Source organism: Centropristis striata, chromosome 6, assembly GCF_030273125.1.
Source record: "Centropristis striata isolate RG_2023a ecotype Rhode Island chromosome 6, C.striata_1.0, whole genome shotgun sequence".
In the NCBI taxonomy this organism is placed as follows: domain Eukaryota; kingdom Metazoa; phylum Chordata; class Actinopteri; order Perciformes; family Serranidae; genus Centropristis; species Centropristis striata.
Window position 1 is genome coordinate 25,808,497 of NC_081522.1, and position 27,361 is coordinate 25,835,857.

General features: G+C 37.9%; 1 protein-coding gene across 1 annotated transcript in view; it reads left to right on the forward strand.

Moving 5' to 3' along the window:
• The first annotated feature begins 969 nt into the window (after positions 1–969).
• Positions 970–27,361, forward strand: part of hsf4 (heat shock transcription factor 4) — a 47,435-nt gene continuing 21,043 nt past the window's right edge. Inside the window, exons 1-7 of the mRNA XM_059336025.1 lie at positions 970–1,095; positions 8,706–8,814; positions 9,600–9,727; positions 11,838–11,962; positions 22,672–22,747; positions 24,834–24,901; positions 27,131–27,230. Coding sequence (XP_059192008.1) covers positions 970–1,095; positions 8,706–8,814; positions 9,600–9,727; positions 11,838–11,962; positions 22,672–22,747; positions 24,834–24,901; positions 27,131–27,230 — 732 coding nt within the window. The remainder of the gene's footprint in view (positions 1,096–8,705; positions 8,815–9,599; positions 9,728–11,837; positions 11,963–22,671; positions 22,748–24,833; positions 24,902–27,130; positions 27,231–27,361) is intronic.

A 27,361-nucleotide genomic window follows, 5' to 3' on the forward strand; every position in this document is an offset into this window, starting at 1 on the left:
TGATAATGATTTTGGTTATTATCAAAAGAAAAACATGGAAAATGGCTAGATATCAGCTCTTAAATTAAACTCTTATAAGCTATTTTTGTTGTTATCATTATATGTGTCCAAACAAACGTACCTTTAGTTGTACCAGACATTCAAATGAACAAGAAATTGAAGAAAACAAGGGTGGACTAATCATTTTTTCCATTACTGTATATATTTAATTGGTAATACTTCTGTAATTTTACAGAAAATTACAGATTTTGGACTTAAAGTAAGAGGACTTTTACTTGTGATTGATTGTTTTTCTTATGTGGTACTTGAATAAATTACCTGAATACATTTTCCACTACTGATTTACAACAATGTCAAGACATTTCTGATCATTCTCAGGAAAGGCAAGGGACCCTTTCCACCTGGCATACAGGTACACTGAGCCCCCCTGTGCTATTCAGTTTAACCAGCAGCCTTTTGATGGTCGGACAGTGGTGTATTATTGAAGCTTTTGTGCGGGTGCTGTATTGTTTACTGGGCGGTCTCTTGATTGTGAGCGGGAGGCCCGGGGTGAGGAGAGGGGGGCTTGAATTGTGTGTGTCTGTGTGTGTGCGTGCTGACATGGACCTTCTGTGATGACATTCAGTTGGATGACTGGTGTGGTAGGGAGGACATAGGGAGAAGAGCCAAAACTGAGATTGATTAAGCAGGTAAAGTTAAGAAAAGAGGAAGTGAAAATCATAGAGCAGGTGAGATTGCGTTGAAAGGAAACAGAAACAGTTTGACCAACTGAAATGGAATCGAAGAGACTGAGACAAACTTGGGATTATCAGTAATGGATTATCAGAAGTGGAGTTTTTCAAACATGGACTAGTCAGGGAGTCTGCACAAACTTACGCACACACGCACACATACACACACACACACATACACACACTCACACATTTGGCTTCCTGTTGTGAGCCGTCTTGGCAGTGGACAGGTGACAGTATGCAGGAGTCTCCAGGTGCCATGGGTGTAGATGGCAACTACGCCAGCAACGTTCCTGCCTTTCTCACCAAGCTGTGGACCCTTGTGGAGGATCCAGATACCAACCACCTCATCTGCTGGAGCGCTGTGAGTCAGTCATCAGGACAAAGTTAACGTGATGGAGTAGTAGCTGTGACAAATGTAATTTCAGTTTACAAATACAAGATAAAACGTAGCAATCATGTCCTCTAAATCAGTGATTCCCAACCGGTGGGGCCCGTGTGGGTGTCTGATTTATTCAACTTTGGGACTGATAAACTCATACAAAATTCAAACATTTGAAAAAAAACAACTATTTCAAATATTTTAAATGTTAATAATCCATGACTAAATTTATTGCAAATATTTCTCATATAAAATGTAGTAAAAACAGTGACCATATAACCATTTAAAACTATAACTGCTACGCTTCAACCACGACTCCATCTTTGAGTTTTCAAGTGATTGACAGGTGATGCCAGGTGTCATATGACAGGTTGGGTCGAACCATCCTGGTATGGGGGACACTCTGGGTTTTTAGGATCATCAAATTAAATAGCCTACTAAATATAAAATTCATTTATGAACTTATACCTATATTTTCCTAAAATATGTATTAAACAATTATTTGTAAAGGATTTTTGCATGGATGCTACTTTTTAAATGTGTATTTTAAAATCTCACATACCCCCTGGAGTGCCTTCACGTACCCCCACTTGAGAACCACTGATCTAAACCATCGTTAGCTTGTCCCGTGCTAGTGCTCATCTGCCTGTAGATCTCGTAAAAGTAACAACACATTTAGATAAAAGAATCGACCTCATATCAACATATTTAAATGACATGATGAAGAAATCTTTACACATTATAACCGAGATGACGTCACAGACTAACAACACGTAGTTGCTGGTGGGTAAAACGCTTCAAACACCAACCAAAGTACAATTTAAAACAGTTGGTTCCCAAGGAAATGCAAAATTAGCACTCTAACCAATCATGTGTAGTAATAGTGAGCAAAATTAGTGGGAGAGAGGTAACTTTAGCAGAATATTGTGGCACAGATTTCCTCATGAAAATCATAATGACAGGAGAAACATGTTAGCTAACATTAGTTATTCATTAGTCATACATTTAGAGAGAACCATTAAAATACTGAAAAGCCATTTCATACTGAGATCTGAGGCTCATAAGATATGTGAATACTCAATGTCAGTAAGGTAAAACAATGAATTGTGCTGGTGATGCTATTACTGATAGATAGCCTGCTAAAGATAGCTTGAGTGGGGTGCTGCTATAGTAAGAGTACAGTCATACAGGAGTATTTCACAAGTTGTTTTGTTCAACAAGTAATTTGAGTTAACCTAATAAAGTTCCATTAAATGCATGCATGTTATTAATTTTTTAGAATACTTGTACTGTATATGACCTATATCAATATATGTCCGATCCCTTAGGAACTTGGAAATTACGTAAATACATGGCGAAAATGAACATATCTATTTGATCAAATAATTATCTAGTGATATCCTCAATAGCTTTAAATGATTCCTTGACCCAGAAAATGTATATTTTGACATATATATATATATATTTTGACACCAAGATTGACCATCTAAGTGGCTTTGAAGATATATTGGTTCTCATAGTCTTTATATGGCTGCTATCTCTGTCTTGTGTAGATCCCAGGTTTATCAGGTACATTTTTCTGAACTCTAAATCTGAAAAAACAAAAAACAAAAAACAGCAGGATTATCTTTCAACCCACTCATCAAATAGGCTGCAGGTAAAATCTTGCATACACTGTCATACAACAATTTAGAGCCGGAACCAAGTTTAGCACTTTTAAGACACATTTTATTGTCTTAGAGTGCAGGGAGAGTCCCCTGGTGCTGATTAGTTAATTTTTATCAATCTGTGGAGAGCTCACCATAACCCTCCACTGCTTTGCTGGCACTGTATTGAGAATCATGCTTTTGCTTTGAAACAAGAGCTATACTCCTATTGACATGGCTAGATAGATATATAATAAAGCTAGTAAATATAGAAACAAATAGATATTGAGCTAGCAATTCAGCTGTGTGACTATAGGGTTTTAATAAAGGTGTTTGCTGGCACTGTGCTTGTTAAACTTGCTGAACAGCTGCATTTTTCTGTTGTTTAGCCAAACTAATGGATACTTCATACTCCATAATGATGACCAGACATCCCTGTTTCAAGCTGGGTGTCCTGAGACAAATATCTTTGAAACACTAAATTGTCCTGTTTTCACCATTGGTCACTGCCAACTTGCACACTGCAAATTATTTATTTCTTACCAAGATAAAAAAAAACAACAACTTTAGATTTAGATGTGTTAGATAATTCATCTTGTTTTAAGAGTTAATTTCTTATTTTAAGTGTTCGACATGCTTATTTCCAGATTTAATAATCTCAATTTACGAAATCTTGTCAAGTGAAATTATCATGCAGCATGATAATTTCCCGCAGATTTAGTGTTTTTATCTTATTTTTAGACACACCTTTTTTGCAGTGCATGCATCTGAAGAAAACAAAAAAGCAACACCTTAAAAACGACACTTCATTGCCTACCGCTCACTGTACATGGCCAGAGTCATAGACGACAGAGAAACGATAGAACTCGAAAATCTTCTTGCTTACTCGAATATACTGGTTGAAACATTTTGCCTTCCTGTCAGTTTATGTAAACAATAAACATTAAAACATATGGTCACAAACGGGGACTTCATGGTGCATTCATGTGTACCTCATAAACCTGGAGAAACTCAAGCTTGTTGTAAAGTATCCTTCTGTCATCTTATTTTTGTCATTTAATATTATATTTTAAATGAATTATTTAAATATGGCTTTTGCGCAGTCTTTCTTTTTTTTAATGTGGCGTTTACGTGAAACTTGATACCATTTAGCAGACATTATAACCTAACAATGGCATAACCTTCATGGCAGGAAAAAAAGGTCAAATTGAAAAACTTGAAAGCCTAACCGAATTGTGGGTTTGGAGAATTTAACAAAGTAAATAAATAGCTATTGAGTTATCAATTTAATTGTCTAACATGGTTTTTATAAAGGCTTGCAGAATGTGGCTCCAAACAACGTCACAAGCACCGGATATTTGGAGGAAGACACTTAGTCTTGTCTTTTCATGATACAGTCAATTAATGCGTTATTAATAAATACTCACCTCCTCACCTAACTTGCAAACAGTGATTTGCTTAATTTGGCTTAACTGGAGAATATGAATAACCCTATACCTTGATTGTTCCCCTTTTCTATACCTTGATTGTCTCCCTTTTCTCCTGTAAGTCACTTTGGATAAAATCGTCTGCTAAGTGACTAAATGTAATGTAAATGTAAATGTAATCCAATAGAAAAAGACTACCATAGGGGGGTTCTACTGTGAATATAAGAATATAAACACGATGTCGATCAGTGACACAAAAATGGTTGATGTTTGGCCTGTGCTTTAGGTCAGGATTTAGTCTCGCTGCCCTGATGGTAAACTCCTGGTCTTTATAGAAGCCTACAACAGTGGGGGAAGAACTACTCGGGTCCTTTACTTAAATAAAAGTACCAATGCAGACAGAATGCACATAAAAGTGCAGCAGTAAAAGTACATATACTATAATTATAAGTAAAAGCACTACTTTTTCTACAGTTAAGCGACCCCTGTGAGTGGTATATCATTATACATGGATATTCCCTTGTTACAGATGCATTCATGTGTAGGCTACTGATATAGCTGTTGAAGGTGGAAAAAAAAATGTAACGTTTGGTAGTTTCATCCAGGGGGTGGGCACATTCGAAGGGAATAAATCTGGGATATAAGAATTAAACTATTTGAAAAAAAAAAAAAATCCTTTTTGGTGGAACCACAAGCCTGACAAGGGGCCAGGATAATTTTATAAGAGGTATTATGTAAAGTCGGTAACACTTTAGATTAGGGAACACATATTCAGCATTAATTAGTTGCTTATTAGCATGCAAATAAGTAACATATTGGCTCGTAATTAGTCATTAAGTAGTTATTAATGCCTTATTTTTTGCGCCAATGTTAGTCTACCAGTGACCCACTTTGTAGAGTAATGATTGACATTACAATCTACCAATCCTCATCCAAAAGGAGCCACCAGTCAAAGGTCTGGAGAAGGTGGCTATTTGTCGTTTCCATGGTTTCGTTCACCGCTATGTAGAGACTTATAAAATCCATACAAAGTAAAGCAAATTAAGATCGTAACTCATATACAACAACTTTCTTACTTACTACTAATAAGCAATAATTCTGAGGTTATTGAGGGAAAACTCTTATTTAATGGCTTACTGGTTGTATAATATGGCCATGCAGAATAAGGCATTAATAACTACTTAATAATGACTCATTAAGAGCCAATATGTTACTTATTTGCATGCTAATAAAGCAACTAATTAATGTTGAATATGTGTTCCCTAATCTAAAGGTGTTACCGTAAACTCTTGTCCATCTTAAATCCTCCTCTAGAGTAGCCCTTACACTGATGGGTTTTATCTTAACACCTGCGTCAAGCCAATCTGATAAGATAAACCTAACACAGAACCACTTTACAATGAAGTGTAGGCCTACTTTACATTACTAAAATTTAACATTCTGCTGTCACTAGAACTTAACTTTTGACTTTTGACCCAGGATGACCAGCTTTATGTTCCATTCTGTAGGTATACACAAGTACATAATCATTGTTTAATTCTTTTGAAAATCTATCCTTTTCAGTGATTTTTGACAGCAGTGTCTAGATTGGAAACAGAGCCCATATGTGTGTTTTGAGTTGTTAACAACATTGAAAGGTCACTGAGAGGAGGCTTCGGTGATAAACAGGAAGAGAGCAGCTTCTCTGTTCTTCTTTGTAGGGAGACAAACACACAGACAGATGCTCTGCAGTCCCATGACATCTGCAGTCAGTGTGCTGCATCAGCTGTTGCATTGTCAGACTATTAGTAAGCGAGTGAGCATTAGTACATACAGCAGCGTCTTATTAGAGTCAACTCAACTTCATTATTTCACGCCGTTTGTGCAAATGGGTTTTGCTAACTCCTGATGTAAAGTATTTACAATAATACTGCTTTTCAGAATAAAACAGAGCCACAGCAGTTGCTTAGGGAGACTGTAATGTTGGGAGAGAGAGCATGACTCATCACTCACAGTGAGAGAGAGAGAGAGCGTCAGTTTGATTGGCTGACTGAGCTGAATTTATCTGTTGATGAATAGATCCTGCACTCTAGGAAAAAAAACTATATTACCTCCTTAAAAACACTCCTTTTATTATTAGGTTAGGTTCACATATTGTATCCAATGACAGATGGAGATATAGAATATTATAACTGATTAACTTAACCCTCTGGGGTCTAATATACCACATAATATTTACTATACCCATGTTTGGTACACTGTAAAAAAAGATAAACAATACTACTCAATAAAATTGAGGCAACAGATTGCACGCAATATTATTAATTAAATCTAACTACGTTACAAGTTGAGTTAATAACAACTTAACAGGAAGTGCCTGTCAATTAAAAACAGACTAATTCTATTGTGTTGGATTCATTCAAAATTCTCTTGATTTAGAATTACATACACATAAATATTATATTTAATGTGGTCAAAATAAGTAGATTCTATCTCAAACATTTTTATATCAAAGTTACTGAAACAAAACCTCCTCAAAATCAAGGATGCATTTATATTTAATAGATTTTATCAAATATGTTAAGTAAAATGAAATGACTACAGAATAATTTATTACAGTGTATTTGGTATTTTCTCAGCACAAGTTCAACACGATCTGACATTTTTAACCTACTTTATTAACTTATTGAGCCCATAAATGCACAAAAATCATGAAATCTTAAATGAAATTATACAATAATCACATTAAAAACCACAAAGATGCTCAATGAACAGTTTCAGACCTGAAAAATGTAAACATAGGTTAAATATGAACATATAAAGGTAAAATTCAAATATTATAAATCTATACACACAAAAATACCATGAAAACATGTTTATTTATAGGAACAGTGTTAGATAATTAGACCCCTTTTTTCAATTTTTACAGAATGCCACGCCTGCCTCATCCCATTCTACTTTTACACTTGAATAAATATTTTTGTACTATCAAATTAAAAGGATCATATCTTTGATTTACATGACCTCGGACCATCAAGCAAAAAACTGGAGAAAGTTTCAAGTCTGTGCGCCACATGACCTCGTTTTTTGTTACATCACTTTGAAAAAAGCCACGTTATCTGATCACGCAAGCATGATCATAGACACCTGTTTCTGGCAGTAGTTTTAAAAGTTAAAAATAAAAATGTAGAGGCTGCTCTTAAGAAAAATATTCCAAAATTAACTGTAAATTCACATATTCCACAAACAGTATTTTTTCATTTGACAAATGATATATTTAGTAATACACATCTATTTGTACTTATAATGGCACATTTATTTAAATGCCAACTTACAAGTGACAAGTTGGGAATTTTTTAGCAAAATATATTTGTAAAATGCTGAATATTTATGGATCATGATTTGTGCATTTAATAGTCAAGGTTAGCACTTTCGCCTCACAGCAAGAGGGTCACGGGTTCAAATCTGGCCTGCGGCTCTTCTATGTGGAGTTTGCATTTTCTCTTCCTGTTAGCGTGGCACACAGCTTAGGTTTAATTGGTACTTCTAAATTCCCCATAGTCTGTCTCTGTGTGTATGTCCTGTGATAGTCTGGCGACCCCGGCAACCCAGATTTGAATAAGCGGCTCAGGATAATGAGAGAAATGCATAATTATCTGTAAAAACTAGGGCCAAGATTCGATTAAAAAAAAAAGTATCTAATTATTAAGAGCCTTTGTAATTAATTAATCGAAATTAATCGCATTTTAATCCCATATTAATATTTGACCTGAGAACAGTGAGAAGTAATTTTTTTCCACATGGATCTTTAGTATACCATTGAATAATGACTGAATACATAAGCTTAAGCAACAAAAATATTGTTTATTTTTGTTCAAGTCCAACAGGCCAGTGCAATTTTTGCCATTAAGTGTAGCTACCACACCAGCGTCCACGCTAGCTGCTATATGTTTTGCATTGAGGTGATACTTGAGGCTCCATGTGCTGCGGTGATATGTGAATTCCTTGTTGCATAGCAACACAACCTTGTAACAAAATGTCCCATCAACCACGGGGCCAACCAAAGCGTCTCATCAGCTTCTTCCTTCATGCTCACTGTGGTTTGTTGTTGTCTGAACTCATGAACGCTAGTTGGTGCTCCAGTATAATCGGTCCGCCTGAAACTCACCCAGTGAGAAACGTTCCACGGTGCAAAAATAAGTGTGATTAAAATGAGTCAACTTTTTAACACGTTCATTTTTGTGTAATTAATCTTAATTAACGGGTTAAAGTCCCGGCCCTAGTAAAAACTAAAACTAAATTCATGCTTGGGGTAAAATGTCGTAATTTCAGCCGCTTATGACTAGTAACAGATTTAAAGTCGAGATGTTATGTTGACTGTAAAGTAATATGTATCATTAAAAAGGACATGATAAAAAGAGTATTCTGAGAACATCCATCATCCATTTACAGGCTGCATGACTGTCTCATCTCATCTGTCTTGTGCCCACTGAATGAGATGTTGTAAACTAACTACATTCCTGACTGTCCTCTGTTTCAGTCTGGGACAAGTTTCCATGTGTTTGACCAGGGACGCTTCGCCAAGGAAGTTCTGCCAAAGTACTTTAAACACAATAATATGGCAAGCTTTGTTCGACAGCTCAACATGTGTAAGTAGACCTCCTCTCTTCTCCTCTCTTCTCTTCTCTTCTCTTCTCTTTTTCTTGTCTTTTCTTGTCTTCTCTGCTCTTGTTTTCTCTTGTCTTGTCTTTTTCTTGTCTTGTCTTTTCTTGTCTTCTCTGCTCTTGTCATGTCGTCTCTTGTCTTTTTCTTGTCTTCTCTGCTCTTGTCTTCTCTTGTCTTTTTCTTGTCTTCTCTGCTCTTGTCTTCTCTGCTCTTGTCTTTTTCTTGTCTTCTCTGCTCTTGTCTTCTCTTGTCTTGTCTTTTTCTTGTCTTCTCTGCTCTTGTCTTCTCTTGTCTTTTTCTTGTCTTCTCTGCTCTTGTCTTCTCTGCTCTTGTCTTTTTCTTGTCTTGTCTTGTCTTTTCTAGTCTTTTCTGCTCTTGTCTTCTCTTGTCTTGTCTTGTCTTTTTCTTGTCTTCTCTGCTCTTCTCTTGTTTTCTCTTTTCTGCTCTTCTCTTTTTTTCTCTTTTCTTGTCGTGCCTGCTCTTCTTTTGTCTTCTCTTCTCCGGTCTTGTCTTCTCTTGTTTTGTCTTCCATTCTCTACTGTTTCTCTTTTCTTCAGTTCCTTTCTCCTTTTCTCTTGTCTTCTCTTCTCTCTCTCTCTCTCTCTCTCTCTCTCTCTCTCTCTTCTCCTAGCTCAATTACAGCATGCATTTATACATTTTGTGTGTGTGTGTGTGTGTGTGTGTGTGTATGTGTGTGTGTGTGTGTGTGTGTGTGTGTGTGTGTGTGTGTGTGTGTGTGTGGTTGCTCTTATGTGTTATGTGTGTCTAGATGGTTTCCGTAAGGTGGTGAACATTGAGCAGAGCGGTCTGGTGAAACCTGAGAGAGACGACACAGAGTTCCAACATCTGTACTTCCTCCAGGGACACGAACACATGCTGGAACACATCAAGAGGAAGGTATACACACACACACAAACACACAAAAAAAATCACACATACACACTTATGCTGACATTAGAAGCACTGATGTTTGAGTTTTTCCCAGTCTAATAGATGAAGCAGAATGTGGAAGTTATTCATCTTTCTTCGGCTTCTGTCCAACCTCCACATTATAAGGAGAGATGTAAAAGAGCTTTATGGAGTATTAACTACCCAGCAGAAATGACTTTTTAGTGAAGGATTAAAACCATCAAACTCTATGATTCATTGCATTGTAACCAGGAGAAATCTATCATCAATGAAAGATAGAAAAACGTGTTAAAGCAACATTTGCAAAAGAACACCAAACTACCAAAAAAGTATGCAGGGTAGTGGCACATCATTGACCTTGTGCAGGAAGACAGTTGTGTCTTTAAAAATCCCTGGTCATTTCCTTGTCTTGCTGCATTTCGGGTGTTAGTGCTTCCCAAGACAATTATTATTGGTTTAAAGATATACAAACAAGTCAGATTTTTTGTTCTCCAGCGCTGACACTCTGTGGAGATGGTCTGGCTATTGTTGACGTCTCGTTCGGGAATGATTCGTCCGATAGAATGAAGCTCTTAGGTGAACGAACCATACTGAATCACTTCTTGAAAAATGTCGTTCTTTTCTCAACTTCAAAAGAACCCTGTCCCGTCTCTTCTCACTCTCTCTTCAGACAGACAGTAAGGAAAGTAGCTATTGACTGTCCTAAAAGTCTCTAGAAGTCGGCAAGTGACGTAGTCGCCTAATTTGCATAATTTACCATGTGCATGGTGTTTTAATGGACGCTGTAGGAGAGAGGAATAACTTTATGGGAAAGACAAAAAGTGAGTAAAAATCACCCTAAATATGTTTGAACTGCAAGTCTTCTGTCACAATTCCAACCCTCCTCCTTTATCCGGCTTTGGGACCGGCAAAAGTGACCCAAAAGGGACAATGACTGTAAACCAGCCGGCGGCAACCTGCACATGTGCGATTTGCAGACTAGACGCTAACAGGTTAACATCCCCTGCTCTGACTGCAGCTGGGAGAGACTCCTGCAGGAGGACTGTGCCGCTTGTGAGTGCTTTGGGACGAGTGAGGGGCTCTAGCAGCCCCCGTGGCTCGTTTATAAAAGTAAGAATGTGTCTCCAAAAGTCTCTAATAACATCAGGAAAAGATGCTAGATTTGTCACTAGTCGCTCTCTTCAAAAATACTCACGGGGGTAGCGTGAATACAGAGTTGCTCAAGTCCGCCCCTCACTCCAGGCTTCTTTTTCTTTCTATTTCTTCTTCTTTTTTTGTTTTATCGGTTATTGGCAACCAGCGCAATAGCTGCTTTACCGCCACCTCTGGAGCTCCCTCTAACAAACTGCCATTTACTGTCTAGGCATCGTCAGTCAGTGTTTCGATTTGTTTACTGAAAGTGCAAGTTAAGTGAATGGGAGCCCTAACTGGCTCTCTGCATCTGCATCAGTCAGTCTGTGATACATTCATTCAACGTACAGTTCAGTGAACAGATACACCCCCTCTCTCCCTCTCTTATGTCTGGAAGTAGGATATACTGCCAACTATTGTATTTAATAATTAGATGTTGTAAAAAAAAAAAAAAAATATGATTGTTATAGCAGCTTTCAGTATGCAAACTGTAGCTTTATCCAACTAATTTCTCAGCTCATTGGCTTATTCACGTCAGTTCTCAGTTCACTATGCGAGGACAACTGAAAGCTTGGCCATGTTTCAGTTCAGTGAGTAGTGATACACAGTCATAGCTCCGCGTGAATGATTCGGAGAATGAATCTTTTGTACTTATCTTTTTAAAGAATGGGTTCTAGTGATTTAGTACACTGAAAAGAACTGCCTTTACCACCACTAATGGCTATGCAAGACTAATTAGCACTCAACATAAATAACTGAGGCTGATGGGAAACATTAGTCTTTGGTTTGAAATATGCAATTCCCTCATTCAATTCACTCAAAACCACAAATGTCAACTTCATGGTTGTGCTAGAGAGAAATCAGGGGATCAAGTGTCTCTGCTCACTAACAGCAGTGGGGATGAGTGTTTGTTTGTGCTGTATGTGAGTTAGTTACCAAATTCGGCTACACTGTGTGTGTGTTCAAGGTATCCATAGTGAAGAGTGAGGAGACCAAAGTCCGTCAGGAGGACCTCAGTAAACTGCTGTATGAAGTCCAGCTGCTCAGAACACAACAGGACAACATGGAGTGTCAGATACAGGACATGAAACAGTGAGTACAGATACCCTTTTTCAATGAAAGCAGTTTAAGGGGTTGGTTCGGAGCCGGTGCTCGAGCTGGTTCGCAGTTGGTTCAACTTGCAAACCAGCTCTGAACCTGTTTGCTTTTCCAGTCTGTAGAGCCACTACGTCATTGTTAACGTCTGTATATGTCTCTACAACACATCTGTGCTACTCATCCTGGTCACTTAACAATGAACGTAAGAGGTTAATGTTGTACTATGTTGTAAACTAACGATAGCCCGCTAACGCTAGCACTCTAGCTCGGAAAACCAAAGAACCGGCTCTGGTCGAAAAAGTGTGTGTGTGTGTTCTCGTTTTTCTATTCTGGTGGGGACTTTGACCTGACTGCACACAGACCGGCGGGGACCCGTTGTATGGTGGGGACCTAAATTGAGGTCTCCATGAGCAGAACCCTACCATCAGCTGCAAAACAGTATTTAGACATGCCCCATGCAGTTTTCTAGCAAGTCCCCATGGGATCAATTTTCAAGACATAATCTGTGTGTGTGTATCTTTAGGCACCCCTGAAGGTCACACGCGTTACTGCAGTCCTCATGAGCCTGCCTGTTCCGGAAGTATGCGTCGCTGTATGTCCACTTTCTAGCGCCCCCACTGGTCAACCGTGGTATTACATTCTGACAATATATTGAGTGTGTGTGTGTGTGTGTTGGGAAGGTTACATTTGTCAAAGTCAAAGTCAAATTTATTTATATAGCGCATTTACAGCCGGCTAAGCCGCACCAAAGTGCTTCACATAAGAGTGCAAAAAGTGCAATAAAATACAGAATTGACAAAGGTAAAAAGAAACAAACAAAAAACAAAACAAAATTTAATTTAAAATAAATTAAAAGAAGATGGGATGATTTTAAAAGCACTGTGGGATTACTAGGGGACACTATTCCCTAGCAGTTGCGGGAGGGAAAAAGAAAAAAAAAGTAATAGTTTACAGATTACTAGTTATCCTGTTAAAATGTAAAAAGTTATGCAACTGTTCTAATTATTTGATCAAATTAATGAAACATATTATATTTTATTACTTTTTGACTACTTTTCTAACAAATGTCTAAGCCAGGCAATACAGCTGAAAAATCCTAAAAAAATGTATACTATGTTTTACACTTTACACTTATTGCAATGTAAGTTTTTTCTGATTTCAGAACAAAAATATTGTTTATTTTCCAGTCGTGAAAGGCATTCCTTTCAAACAGCATGGACAACCACCTTGGTGTGGTTGGGTAGTTTCAGGCAAAGCAGACAAGGTTACCTAGAGAAATGCACATTGATTTGACTGGCAGATGAGAAGAGCTTTATATTCAAAAGAACCCCCCTAAAACAGAACCAATTAAAACGCTCAAAATTTGAGCATATACTGCCAAATGAATCTCGCTCATTGAAAGCCATCATTACTTTGACTATATTTGGATGTAACCCTGTTGTAATCAGCAACATTTTCATTAGTAACATGCAAGATTCTTACATTTATTTTCACAGTAAATGTTATTGATTAAACACAGAGTCAGAATTGAACTTTTTTTTTTTTTTTTACCTCTTTCCATGAAATGATTGTGACAATGTGATTAATTCTTGACAGATTAAGTGTATATCTTCTCAAAACTTTATTACTCAATCTCTTCCAAACATTTCACAATGAAAATGAAACCAAAATTAACAGAGGATTGTGTCTGAAAACCAAAATATTTCAACTTTATGGGCGACTGTCATTACCTGGGCCTTATGACAAACTGTCCCCTCACAGTTTAATGCAGATATGGTGTGAAAGTAAAAATTCTCAGGTCAATTTGACACTTGACAGTGATTAGTACAGTGTAAGCGAAAAATATTTTCCAAAAAAATCTGAAAATTTCATTTGATTTGACAGTAAAATTTGTCCACTATGACTCCAAGTTTATAAAACATATTTCAGGGGGTACGTGTGAGAAGAGCAGTTTTCTGTTATTCCTCTTTCTAAGTTGGAACAAATCACCCAGCGGATGAACAGACTTTTCTCTAGAGGCTATTGTTACTGAAAATAGCTGCTGTGTGTCTATTGTGTGGCGGAGCTGCTTTGTGCTCAGCATTGTTTGCTAATGCGAGGAGAGAATGTTCACCTGCTCACCTGACTAACGCACACACATACACACCAATAACAACCTTCTTAGAAAGGATGAGCAGGTGTGTGCCTGTGCACGTGTATGGCCATGCATGTAGGTGTGGACAATGTTCTCTTACAATGTTCCACCACAGACTTTTGTCTTAAGTATTTTGTGAACATAAAATCAAATAAAAAAAATCGAATACAATATAATAATAATAATAATAATAATAACTTTATTTATATAGCACCTTTCAAAAACGAGTTACAAGGTGCTGTACAACAGAAATAAAACATATCAAATACACTGCAAAAAAAGAAAAGTTGGGTGAACTCAAAATTTCAAGGCAACAAACTTCGATAAAATTTCAAGTTGGACAATTAAACTAAACATTTTAAGGTTTTTTTTTAGTTTGCTCAACTCTGAATTCAGATTTTTGTCAACTCAACACTATTGTAACGCCGCTATGAAATGTCAGCTAATGTTGCGACCACAATTTTGAGTTAGCATTGATACGCTAATGGCTACTCTTGTAGCTGTAACAAGCAGCGCCGCTAGCGACAGTTAGCTGCTAGCATCAGTTAGCCGCTAGCTTTTGCTAATGACTTAAAAAATGTAAAATCACCTTTCACACCAGGGTAATCATACAACGATAATAAAAGGAAATTAAGAGAAGGCCAATTGATAAAAGTGAGTCTTTAGAAGAGATTTAAAAGAAGCCACTGAGCTTGCCTGCCTGAGATCTCCAGGGAGGGAGTTTCACAGCTGTGGAGCACGGACAGCGAAGGCACCATTTGTAATGAGACGGGACCTCGGGACCAGAAGCAAAGCTGTGCCACAGGATCTCAGGCAGCGTTCAGGCTCGTAGATAAAAGCATCTCATGGATATGCTATATTGTAGCTGTGCAGAAAAACAGAGAGACTTCACGGCTGATTTACAAGCTTTTCTCCTCAATTCTTAAACTCCAACCATTTTAACGTTTTTTACAGAAAGGATTGGACTGTACATGCACATCCTACAAAGTCTTAAGAACACAGACCTGTCCCTGTCAATATCACAGCCTGGGATTGCTCTCTAGTAGGGCTGGGCGGTATATCGGTTTTAGAAAGAGGTATATAGTTGAGACAATACAGTCATACTGATATATATTATCTTTTGATTTTGCCTTAACTTATGGCCGATATACCGTCATGGAAAAAATGATTAGACCACCCATTTTCTTCAATGTCTTGTTCATTTAAATGCCTGGTACAACTAAAGGTACATTTGTTTGGACAAATATAATGATAACAACAAAATAACTCTGACAATTTAATCTAAGAGCTGATTTCTAGCCATTTTACATAGTTTTCTTGATAATAACCAAAATCATTATCAAGAAAACCATGGAAAATTGCTAGATATTAGCTCCTTTGCTTCACATTACACTTTGCTTCAAAAGATGGAAAGTTGTTATTTGGATAAAGTCTTTAAATAAAACAGGTTGATGATGATTACTTGTGACGTTGAGTTGAAACTAAACACTTTGCACTTTTTGTTTAAAATACCAATAAATATCGTATATCGCCATTCAGCCTAAAAATACCTGGATATGGTCCATATCGCCCAGCCCTACTCTCTAGGCATCGTATGCTTGTGACAATACTCTTGGAATAAGAAGCAGAGTAACTTACTGTTAGGATTTTCTCAACGAGGTCACATGTGCACCACCTTGGACAAGTATATAAAGTAGTATATGTATACAGTATATAAACACTCTGTACAGTGATGTCTGACATATCCAGCATGCAGTGCTGGTGCAGACTGTCTGAGCTTTGGAAGAAATAGTCAAATCAAACACACTCATGCCTGCATTAATGATGATGTCACTTGAGTCAGCTTTGCTTGGTCTGAAGACTACAAGTTTGCAAATTAGAAATATCTGGAGTTGTGGAGTTGGAAAGAAGTGATCTTCCTGGACCCCTGTAGCCCAGTTCTCAGTGGGTAACATCTTCAAGCTACAGTGCCTGCTAGCATAATACACTAGTGGTGTGTCTTTGTGAATGTTTTGTTCACTTTGAACTAATCTTTTATATGACTGGGGAGTAATCAAGGTTATTATAGTTAACGAAAACTAACGAAAACTAAAATTGAAAAAACATTTTTGTTAACTGAGTTTAAAAAAAACCCGATAACTAACTGAAACTGTATTGTGTGGTTACAAAACTAACTGAAACTAACTAAAATTATAGCATATTCGTTTTCATCTTTGTCAACTTTTTTTTATACTTAATCCAGTGTTTCTTTTTCTTTAACGCTAAGTGTGTATTCCTGTTTTGTGGGCTTCCAGGAGAAGCGTAAGTGAAATTACTGTAATGACACCATGTTGGCTGTGAAGACCGACTTCTCTGCTTTCAGAAAACATTGGAAATATGAAAATCTGATAGTGTAAACTGTTCAGTTATTATGGTAATCTAAAGTGCGCATGTCTTCAATTTGCTCATATTACGAATATGATGCATATAATGTAGAGGCTCAGCTGCAGGGCTGTGGGCTGATCAGCAGAAATGAGTCGACTCGTTCACATCTCATAATAGATCCGTTTTGTGTCTTTGGTTCATTTGTCACGTGAGATGCAGCCACAGGGCTGTGGGCGCCGCACTAGTCAAAGTTATCCGAGTCAGTAAAAAGACAAAATGAGGAGGAAAACTTGAAATCATGAAAAAAAGTCAAAATGAGAAGAAAAAAGTCGAAATCACGAAAAAAAAGCCAAAATGATCAGGAAAAAGTAGAAAGTCAAGAGAAAAAAATACTAAATTAGTAGAAAAGTCACAAAAACAAAGTCAAAATAACGGGAAAATAGTCAAAATGACAAGAAACAAGTTGAAGTCAAGAGGAAAAAGTCAAAATGAGAATTAAAAAGTCAAAGTCACAAGAAAAAAGTCAAAATGAAAAAGAAAATTGAAGCCATGAAGAATGTCAAAATGGAAAAAAAAAAACTCCAAATCATGAAAAAAAGGTCAAAACGAGAAGAAAAAAGTCAAAGTCGAACTTCCCAACACTATAACATACCTGTATCTCTAACCAAATTGAGTTAGGGGTTGCATTGTGGGTAATGTAGGTACCAGGTTTTGCTAAGAAAGAAAAATAAAATGGAATTTAAAAAAAACCCAATATCTCTACTATCATTAAAATGTCCAGAGTGAGCTCAATAACATCATTAGAGTGCAGTGCTGTAGCAAACGTTCCATTCCACAAGAAACTGTTGTAATGAACAAGCCCACGGAGAGTCTAATCTCCATCCCAAGAGAGAGGTCTATGTGAGCCGCTCTCAGCCTAGTCTGGATCCTGACTCGCTTCACTTCACTTTTGCTTCCCTTTGGATTTACAACTGTGGGTCCTCTCTGGAAAAATATCTCCCAGGATGGAGATAAGACTCTCTATGGCCCGTCCATTGCAACAGTCTCTTAAATGTAGAATCTCACTTTATGTGTGGGTCTCAATTTTAGTTTAGTTTAGTTGCTAACTGCTGTACAGCTAACAGTTTATAGTGGTGTGTCATTCGTGAATGCTTCATTCACTTTAAAGCAAGATTATAATAGTTTTGGATTTTTCATTCATTTCAGTTTTAATTTCATTGTGACTTTTTGTTTTCAAATTCAGTTCGTTTTAATTCGTTTTTAGAGTGAGTTTGCTTGTTTTAGTTTAGTTTTTATTTTTTGAAAATGCTTCGTATTAGTTTGGTTTTTATTAGTTTTAGTGTTAGCTTGCGCCACTGCAAAATAAATTTGATTTGTAATATCATGGGCAAATGGAAGAGATTGTCATATTTCCAATGTTTTCTGAAAGCTGAGAAAGTTGCTCTTTACAGCCAACATGGTGTCATTACGATAATTTCACTTGCGATTCTCCTGGAAGCCCACAAAACAGGAATACACCCACTCTGTTGGAGAAATAGAAACACTGGATTATGTGTGAAAAAAGTTGACAAAGATGAAAACGAAGGACATTTTCACTATAATTTTAGCTAGTTTTAGTTAGTTTTGCAACCACACAATACAGTTTCAGTTAGTTATTGTTTTCTAAAAAACTCTCATTTTTATTTTTATTTTAGTTTTCGTTATTTTGTTATTTTTTGTTAACTATAATAACCTTGATTACTCCCCAGTCATATAAAAGATTAGTTCAAAGTGAACAAAACATTCACAAAGACACACCACTAGTGTATTATGCTAGCAGGCACTGTAGCTTGAAGATGTTACCCACTGAGAACTGGGCTACAGGGGTCCGGGAAGATCACTTCTTTCCAACTCCACAACTCCAGATATTTCTAATTTGCAAACTTGTAGTCTTCAGACCAAGCAAAGCTGACTCAAGTGACATCATCATTAATGCAGGCATGAGTGTGTTTGATTTGACTATTTCTTCCAAAGCTCAGACAGTCTGCACCAGCACTGCATGCTGGATATGTCAGACATCTCTGTACAGAGTGTTTATATACTGTATACATATACTCAACTCAACTCAACTCAACTTTATTTGTAAAGCACTTTAAAACAACAACAGCCGCAACAAAGTGCTGTACATAAACAAACAGAACAAGAGACAATAAAATAAATAAAACAGGAAATAAACACTAAAATAAATAGATTTATTGCTTTTTAAAAGACAATTTAAAAAACAATAAATAAAAGCAAACCATAAAACACTAAAAACAAGAGCAGAGTCTCATGCGTGGTTAAAAGCCAAGGAATAAAAATAGGTTTTAAGATGACTTTTAAAAATGGACAGTGAGGAGGCTTGTCTGATGTGTAAAGGCAGCTCATTCCATAGTTTGGGGGCTGCAACAGAAAAAGATCTGTCCCCTCTGAGCTTCCGTTTAGACCTCGGTACCTCCAGGAGCAGCAGATCAGCTGACCTGAGGCACCGAGCAGGAGCGTAGGGGTGGAGGAGCTCAGAGAGGTACAGTAGGGGGAGACCATTTAAAGATTTAAAAACAAATAAAAGAATCTTAAAATGGACTCTAAAATGCACAGGCAGCCAGTGGAGGGAGGCCAGGATGGGAGTTATGTGCTCCCTCTTACGAACTCCAGTTAAGAGGCGAGCAGCCGCGTTTTGCACTAACTGGAGCCGTGCGAGGGAGGACTGGCTGACTCCAAGGTACAGTGAGTTACAGTAATCCAGCCGAGATGTAACGAAGGCGTGGATTACCGTTTCAAAGTGCTTGTGCGTAAGGAAAGGCTTCACCTTAGCCAGCTGCCTGATATGAAAAAAGCTTGACCTCACAGCAGCGCTAATCTGACGATCTAATTTAAAATCACTGTCCATCTTAAAACCTAAATTTGACACAGTTGGTCTTATAAAATCTGCCAGAGGGCCCAAGTCAAAAGGAGGGGTCACACAAGAGCCACTAGGGCCAAACACTATCACTTCTGTTTTCTTCTCATTAAAATTTAAAAAGTTCAAGGCCATCCAGGCCTTGATGTCTTTGAGACATGACAGGAGCGGTGTGAGGGAGAAAGCATCTTTTTTCTTCAGTGGCACATATATCTGAGTGTCGTCAGCGTAGCAATGGAAAGGGATGCCGTGCTTTCTCAAGAAGGAGCCCAAAGGCAGTAAATACAAAGAAAAAAGCAGGGGGCCTAAAATCAACCCCTGTGGAATCCCATACAGCAGTGGAGCAGGGCTGGACTCCGAGGTACCAAGGCTTACAATTAAACTTCTGTCGGTCAGATATGACTTGAACCACTCTAGCGCAGTACCACAGATGCCCACTAGGTGGCGTAACCGAGCCACTAGGATGCTATGGTCCACGGTGTCAAACGCTTACGCTTTTACGCTTGTAAAAGAATTACATGGTCACCGGAGTCATTAGCCAGGAGGATGTCGTTAAAAACTCTGAGTAGAGCTGACTCTGTGCTATGCATAGTTTTAAAACCAGATTGAAACACCTCCAGGACACCATGTACATCAAGAAAAGACTGTAGCTGACCATATACGACCTTCTCCAAGACCTTAGAGATAAAGGGCAGCTTGGAGATAGGCCTAAAATTGGCCAGCACGCTGCGATCTAGGCCAGGCTTCTTAAGTAGGGGCTGCACCACTGCATGTTTAAAACCTCGAGGAACACGACCAGTAGACAGACTACTGTTAATTACATTTAATACAGACTGCCCTATACTGGGGAAAACCTCTTTGAAGAAACGAGGGGAGACAGCATCACAGGGAGAACCTGATGGCTTAATATGGCCAACCAGGTCCTCTAAAAAAGACAGAGACACTGGCTCAAAACCATCAAAAGCTGCAGAACAAGTGACTGAGGGGTCAGATGCAGGAGCAGAGATGAGGGCCCTAGCAGTAGCAACCTTGTCAATAAAAAAGTGCAGGAAGTTATTACACATTTCAGGAGATGTCTCCAAGCTGACAGGCTGTGGAGCATTTAGAACAGAGTCAATGGTTTTGAATAACACACGCGGGTTGTGGTGGTTGGTCTCAATGATGTTTGCCAGGTATTCTCTTTTAGTCTCTTTAACGGTGCTCTGGTAGCGGCGCCAACAGTCTTTAAGGATATGGAAGGAAACCTGCAGCTTGTCCTTCTTTCACTTCCGTTCACTTCACGGGTTCTGCCGTTAAACCAGGGCTCAGATTTAGCTTTAGGCTGCACAGTTTTTAATGGAGCCACAGAGTCCAGTATGGTCCTGCAGGAGGAGTGAAACCAGGAGCTGAGCTCCTCAGTGTCAGCAGACACAGGAGGCACACAGAGCTGGTCAAAAGCCACAGAGAAATGACCAGCAGTGCAAGGGTTAAAAATCCGACGTTTCTGAACAAGAGCGCCGGATTTAAATTCAGCACAGGAAAAAGCGACTTCCAACAGTACAGGCAAATGGTCAGAAAACACATCGTCACAGATCTCCAAGTTAGACACCAAGATAAGATAAGATAGATAAACCATGAGAAAGGACGAGGTCTAAAGTGTGTCCATGCTCATGTGTGGGACCAGACACACACTGCACCAAATTAAAAGAGACAATTAGGCTCAGGAAGTCCTTCACCAGCGGCTTTTCAGGACAGCACACGTGAATATTAAAATCCCCAACTACTTTATATACTTTATATACCTGCCCAAGGTGGTGCACATGTGACCTCGTTGAGAAAATCCTAACAGTAAGTTACTCTGCTTCTTATTCCAAGAGTATTGTCACAAGCATACAATGGGCTGGGCGATATGGACCATATCCTGGTATTTTTAGGCTGAATGGCGATATGCGATATATGATGGTATTTTAAACAAAACATGCAAAGTTTTTAGTTTCAACTCAACGTCACAAGTAATCATCATCAACCTGTTTTATTTAAAGACTTTATCCAAATAACAACTTTCCATCTTTTGAAGCAAAGTGTAAAGTGAAGCAAAGGAGCTAATATCTAGCAATTTTCCATGGTTTTCTTGATAATGATTTTGGTTATTATCAAGAAAACTATGTAAAATGGCTAGAAATCAGCTCTTAGATTCAATTGTGAGTTATTTTGTTGTTATCATTATATTTGTCCAAACAAATGTACCTTTAGTTGTACCAGGCATTTAAATGAACAAGACATTGAAGAAAATGGGTGGTCTAATAATTTTTTCCATGACTCTGCTTCTTATTCCAAGAGTATTGTCACAAGCATACGATGCCTTGAGAGTAGGGCTCTGATGTGGACCATATCCTGGTATTTTTAGGCTGAATGGCGATATACGATATATGATGGTATTTTAAACAAAACGTGCAAAGTTTTTAGTTTCAACTCAACGTCGGTGACATGGACGATGAGAGACTGATTGTTGAAGTGGAATCATTTATGACATAACACATTGTTTTTGTAAGGATAGATAGTCAGATCAACAGATCTTCCACATCGGAGAAACAAAGTAAGCTGTTTGTTGTTGTTGTTTCCTTTATACACACAGTTTATCATGGGATTTCGTAGCCTCCCGTACGTTCAGGATTATCGCGTGTCCTTGTTATCTCGCATGTATACAGCTGTCCTGCTACGCTGCCGTTACTCCCCTGGTGGGGATTGACACCAGGCAGAGGACGGAGCAAAACCATGGCGCAGCCATTATGCGGCCACTACATCCCCAGTGGAAATCCCGTGAAAGTCTCTTGAGTCAGTAAAAAGATTTGAACTTCCCAAAACTACAGTGTAGCTGGGTCTTCTTCTTTTTCACTGAGGACAAATTAGATGCTAGTGATTTCTTACTGCCTCCACAAGCCTGGGCCTGCCAGGGTTTCTCATTAGCATGCAGTAGAAAGACTTTCTTTGTAATACAATACATAGACATCTGTCTATGAACACTGTCACTTCTTGACATTGACTTGGTAATGTTAGTTCATTTTTAGAATGTTTGAAACATAAAAATCGCACCTTTAAACTGTGTTTTATGTGTTTGTGTGCATTAAGCTTTCAGAAATACAAAAATAAAGGGCTTAAGTTCTGATCAACTGTTAAACAAGCAATACAAGCTCTTAATGTTGGGTTCATATGCTTCAAAGTTTTAACCAGCTTAAAATGAAAACAATTTTTTTTAACAAATGGAAACTTCTATTAAAACAGTTTTTTGTTTTTCTGCCCTGTGTGTAGGCAGAATGAAGTCCTGTGGAGGGAGGTGGTCTTACTGAGACAGAATCACACACAGCAACAGAAAGTCATGAACAAGGTCAGTCTATGTGAGTGTGTTTGTATTCCAATGAACAATTACTCATATCAACGTTAAACCCGTGATATGCTTACCTTTAGTCATTATTTTCTGATCTGAGTGCTTTTGTGTGAAAATGACAGAGGAGGATTTGTCTCCACAGTAAATCCCCTGTTGAGCATTTGATGGTTATTTATTTGTGCTTCAGAATGTAACAGCTGTGAAACAATGAGAAAATAACCTTGCTTTCTCATCACAGCGTTGCTGCACTGTCTCTCTGTTCAATACACTAATCTCTGCGGCTTGCAGTTCACTGTGCCATGTTTAAGCTCCCTTGTGCAATCTCTATCTCTTTTTCCCTATGTCTGTTTTAAAATGATTTAGGAAGCAGACAGCAAAGCCTAACTTTACTTTTAATGCTAACAAACAAAGAGAAATGTTCTCCCCATCATCCCAAAATGGTCCTGTATCAATACTAGAGTACTTTCTTGTTTTTTGAATGAAGCAGTAGCTACACAAGTTGTAGCCAACCAGAAACCTCCAGACCTAAAAAGTGAAGCTGATGCGGAAGTGCCTTAAACCAGTAGTTCTCAACCTTTTTGAGTCGCGACCCCCAATTTAACATGCATGTTGTCCGCGACCCCCGCTCACTGAACAGAATCTCACAAGCACAGTTCAGATCATACAAAAAAGAAACAAAATGACCAAAAAAGACACAAAATGACCAAAAAAGACACAAATTGACCACAAAATGACCAACAAAGACACAAAATGACCAAAAGACACAAATTGACCAGAAAAAACACAAAATTACCCAAAAAAAGAAACAAAATGACCAAAAGAGACACAAAATGACTAAAAAAAGACACAAAATGACAAAAAAAGGAAACAAAATGACCAAAAAAGACACAAAATGACAAAAAAAGATACAAAATGACAAAAAAAGTTACAAAATGACCAAAAAGAGTAAAACACATTAACACATGAACACTTTAACACAGTGGAGACAGAGCTGACTTCCAAAATGATTTGGCGACCCACAGAAATCATCTCGCGACCCCAAATGGGGTCTGGACCCCAAGGTTGAGAATGGCTGCCTTAAACCTGCATTCTTACTAAAGGCCAGCAGGGGGCGACTCCACTGGCTACAAAAAGAAATCTGTTTGTATTAAAGGCAATAGGTAAATGGCCTTACTTGCTTGATTCACTCACTTAACATTCTAATAGGGAGTGTATGGTCTCAGTCACTAGTTCCAAGTCTTCAATACAGCATGAGCTCTTTCATAGTATGTTTTCAGTTAATCAACATTCAGTGAAACACTTTAGAATGTCATTTTATGGGTACGGTTGGACTAAAAGACACAACGGATAATGATTGTCCCATGCAAACCAAGCTATTCAAGTAGTGCTAGCGTTAGCTGATGATGTAGCATCATTCTGGCTCCTGATCCATTCATGCATTAATTGCAAAAAGCCTATTTAGCAACGGCGATAAACCAAGATGGCGACGACCAAAATTCAGAGTTCCAGGCTTCAAAACTGGATCCCACAAACTAATTAGTGATGTCACAGTGACTCTGTCCATCATTTTTATACAGTCTATGGTTTAAGCAGCTGTTCTGTGAGTGTTTGACCAATCACAGATGGTATTTACTGCAAGCCCCACCCTAAAAGTTCCCGTACTTTCAGAACGTACTACCTTCCACCGACCTCTCTGTAGGGTAAAATGGACTTGATAAACATCACCAGAACTTAATTTAGGAAAGGCAATGAGTTCCTCAAAAGTTTCCCAGTCCCTGGGGAACATTCCTGCGTTTCATGGGGGCCTTTTTATATTTTTTGTTCCAATGTTGCCAACATTTAAAAACCACAGAATAAGATAAAATCCCAAAGGGTTCAGTGTCTGTCAGACCCTCATTTCATCTCAAGATCACGATCATGTTTTGATAGGATGATACAGAATGGGTAATTCAGTCAGGGCAGGCAACGTATTTTCCTTCTTCTGCTTTTATGTTTGAAGAGCAAAATAATCAGTCAGTGTGTGTGTGTGTGTGTGTGTGTGTGAGGTGGATGCTGATTCATGCTGTGCTTTTTCTCTCATTGCCAGCTGATTCAGTTTCTGTTCAGCCAGATGCAGTCCAACACACCCAGCACTGTGGGCCTAAAGAGAAAGCTGTGAGTACATGCATGCGCAACCACACACACCCCTCACACACACACACACACACACACACACTGGAGCAATCAACAAAAGTGAGACAAATAGGAGCACAGTGGGGCAGAGGGAAGGGCTGGCTCAGCTGACAAACTGAACAATCTAACTCAACAAGCCCTGTGAATGGCGACAAGTGCTGAATCAGTCAGTCAGACATGCACACACAAACACACACATTCACACACAGTGAAGGCAGAGCAGAGTGCATGACCCTGCTACAGCCTGTGTGTGTAAAATGCTGGTTCAGCTTTGCTGTGGAGTGTGAACAAGGCCGATATGAGAAAGGAAAGGCACGCTGGAACACAAAAGTGCTATAGAAACCTACATTTCAGGCTCAGTGTGCTACCTGGCAAAGGTGCAATTTTGCCCGATGTTTAAATGAAAGTCATGTATGGCCCTCTTGATTTAATCTCTATGAATGTCCACCATCTTTGTTTAGCGTTTTTCCACTCATGTGACTGACTCATCCCTTCCCTCTGCCTCCACATTTCCTGTCACATTCCAAACCTCAGCACTTTATTAAACTGGTCACATATTGCTCAATGTTCCCCGGACAAATACTGAATTTGGAAAAACTGATTTCAGTGTTTCCGCTGCATCTACCTGGAACATCTTACAACATTCACTCAAACTCAACACAGTTATAACTCTGGGCCAGTTTAAAGCTATGATAACCAATAACTCTGCCCTTTACTGTAACTGTTTTTTATTTTTTTCAAGTGTTTTGTCTGTGCTGTTCGTTCTCCATTGTGTTTTCTCTGTGCTCTTGACATCACTATAAATGATTCCTCGAGAAATAAGTGAAAAAAAAAGTCTGTATGAACTTTCTAAAAAGGCAAAAAAGTTCTCCAAAAAACAAAGATGTGTCTACAGCCATGCTAGCAGCTTTGAGGCTGCTGTTGCTAACGTCAAATCTATCTATACACCGCAAAAAAGGTGTCTAAAAACAAGATAAAAACACTAAATCTGAGGGAAATGATCTTGCTGCATGGACAGATAATTTCACTTGACAAGATTTCCTAAATCAAGATTATTAAATCTAGAAATAAGCATGTTGAACGCTTAAAATAAGAAATTAACTAAATTATCTAACACTTCTAAATCTACAGGTTTTTTTTTTTATCTTGGTAAGAAACAAATCATTTGCAGTGTACTCTGCTCGGGCCAGTTCATCACTGCTTGCAGCTTTAATTTATCTTTATCTAGATTTAATAATCTTAATTTAAGAATTCTTGTCAAGTGAAATTATCTGTCCATGCAGAAAGATAATTGCTAATGTGCTAATGTGTATCGATAATGTTAACATGTTGATATTTAGCATGTAAAGGATTCATAACGTTTTCAAAATAAGGTGTTATCAACAGTATATAAGCTTAAATGGATCAAATACCGGTGAAGTATGTATAATGTTGTGTGCGTCCCATATAAATGAAAAAGAAAATTCCACAATATTCTTTGGGAAATGTCTTTATTCTTTGATTTTTGGTTGCTCTTCACATGACATTTGAGTGAAAACCTTCTCCACATAGACACAAAAAATGTATTGTATCAATTTAAAGATATTCCAAAGTAAAATTCTGATATTTGTATCTTGAAATTGATCAAAAGAATAATAATTGCTTTATTTTGAATATGGGCAATGTCAGAAATAACCCAAACTCAAATATATCACTCATTGTCAAATATTAAATATTAAATAGAAATTCTATTCTAAAATAGAATAAAGATAAAGACTTTCTTCACAAGTTTTCTTTCTGTATCCTTTCACCAATTTCACCATGTCAGTCACTGTCACATGCATCTGGGTCATTTGAATGCATTTACTGTACGTCACTGTCGATTTAAGTTAATTGTCTCTTTTTCTCAAGTATTAATAATAATACATTTTGCACAACTGTTAAAAGTGCATATTCAAACTCATTGTGCATTATGTTAATTATGTGTCACAACAATAAAATCAAATAAATTGCAGTTTGTAATATCACATCAAGTAGGTGACCTTTCAAAGATGTTGTCATACATTTGACATTTCTTGACACATATTCAATACTGATAATATAATGAGTGATATACACCACAAAATGGTCACAAAACTAAACTAAACAGATGTTTAGCCAACAAAGCTAAACAACAGCTTCTTATTAGTGCTGATAAATTTCTGCTGTCATTGACACTAATGTTCCTTCTAGGCCTCTAATGTTGGACGATGGCTCTCCCAGCCCTCCTACCTCCAAGTTCAGCCATAGCCATCCAATGGAGCCCATGCATGAGCCCTTCTACATCCAGTCGGTGAGAAAATAAGACTTTAATACTCCAGATGTTTATCACTGTGCTTCATAATCCCTAAAGTCTGGTATAGATGTATCACTTAAGTTAAACTATCTTTAAATTAAGATAGTTTGTAATTATTTTAGAGTAGG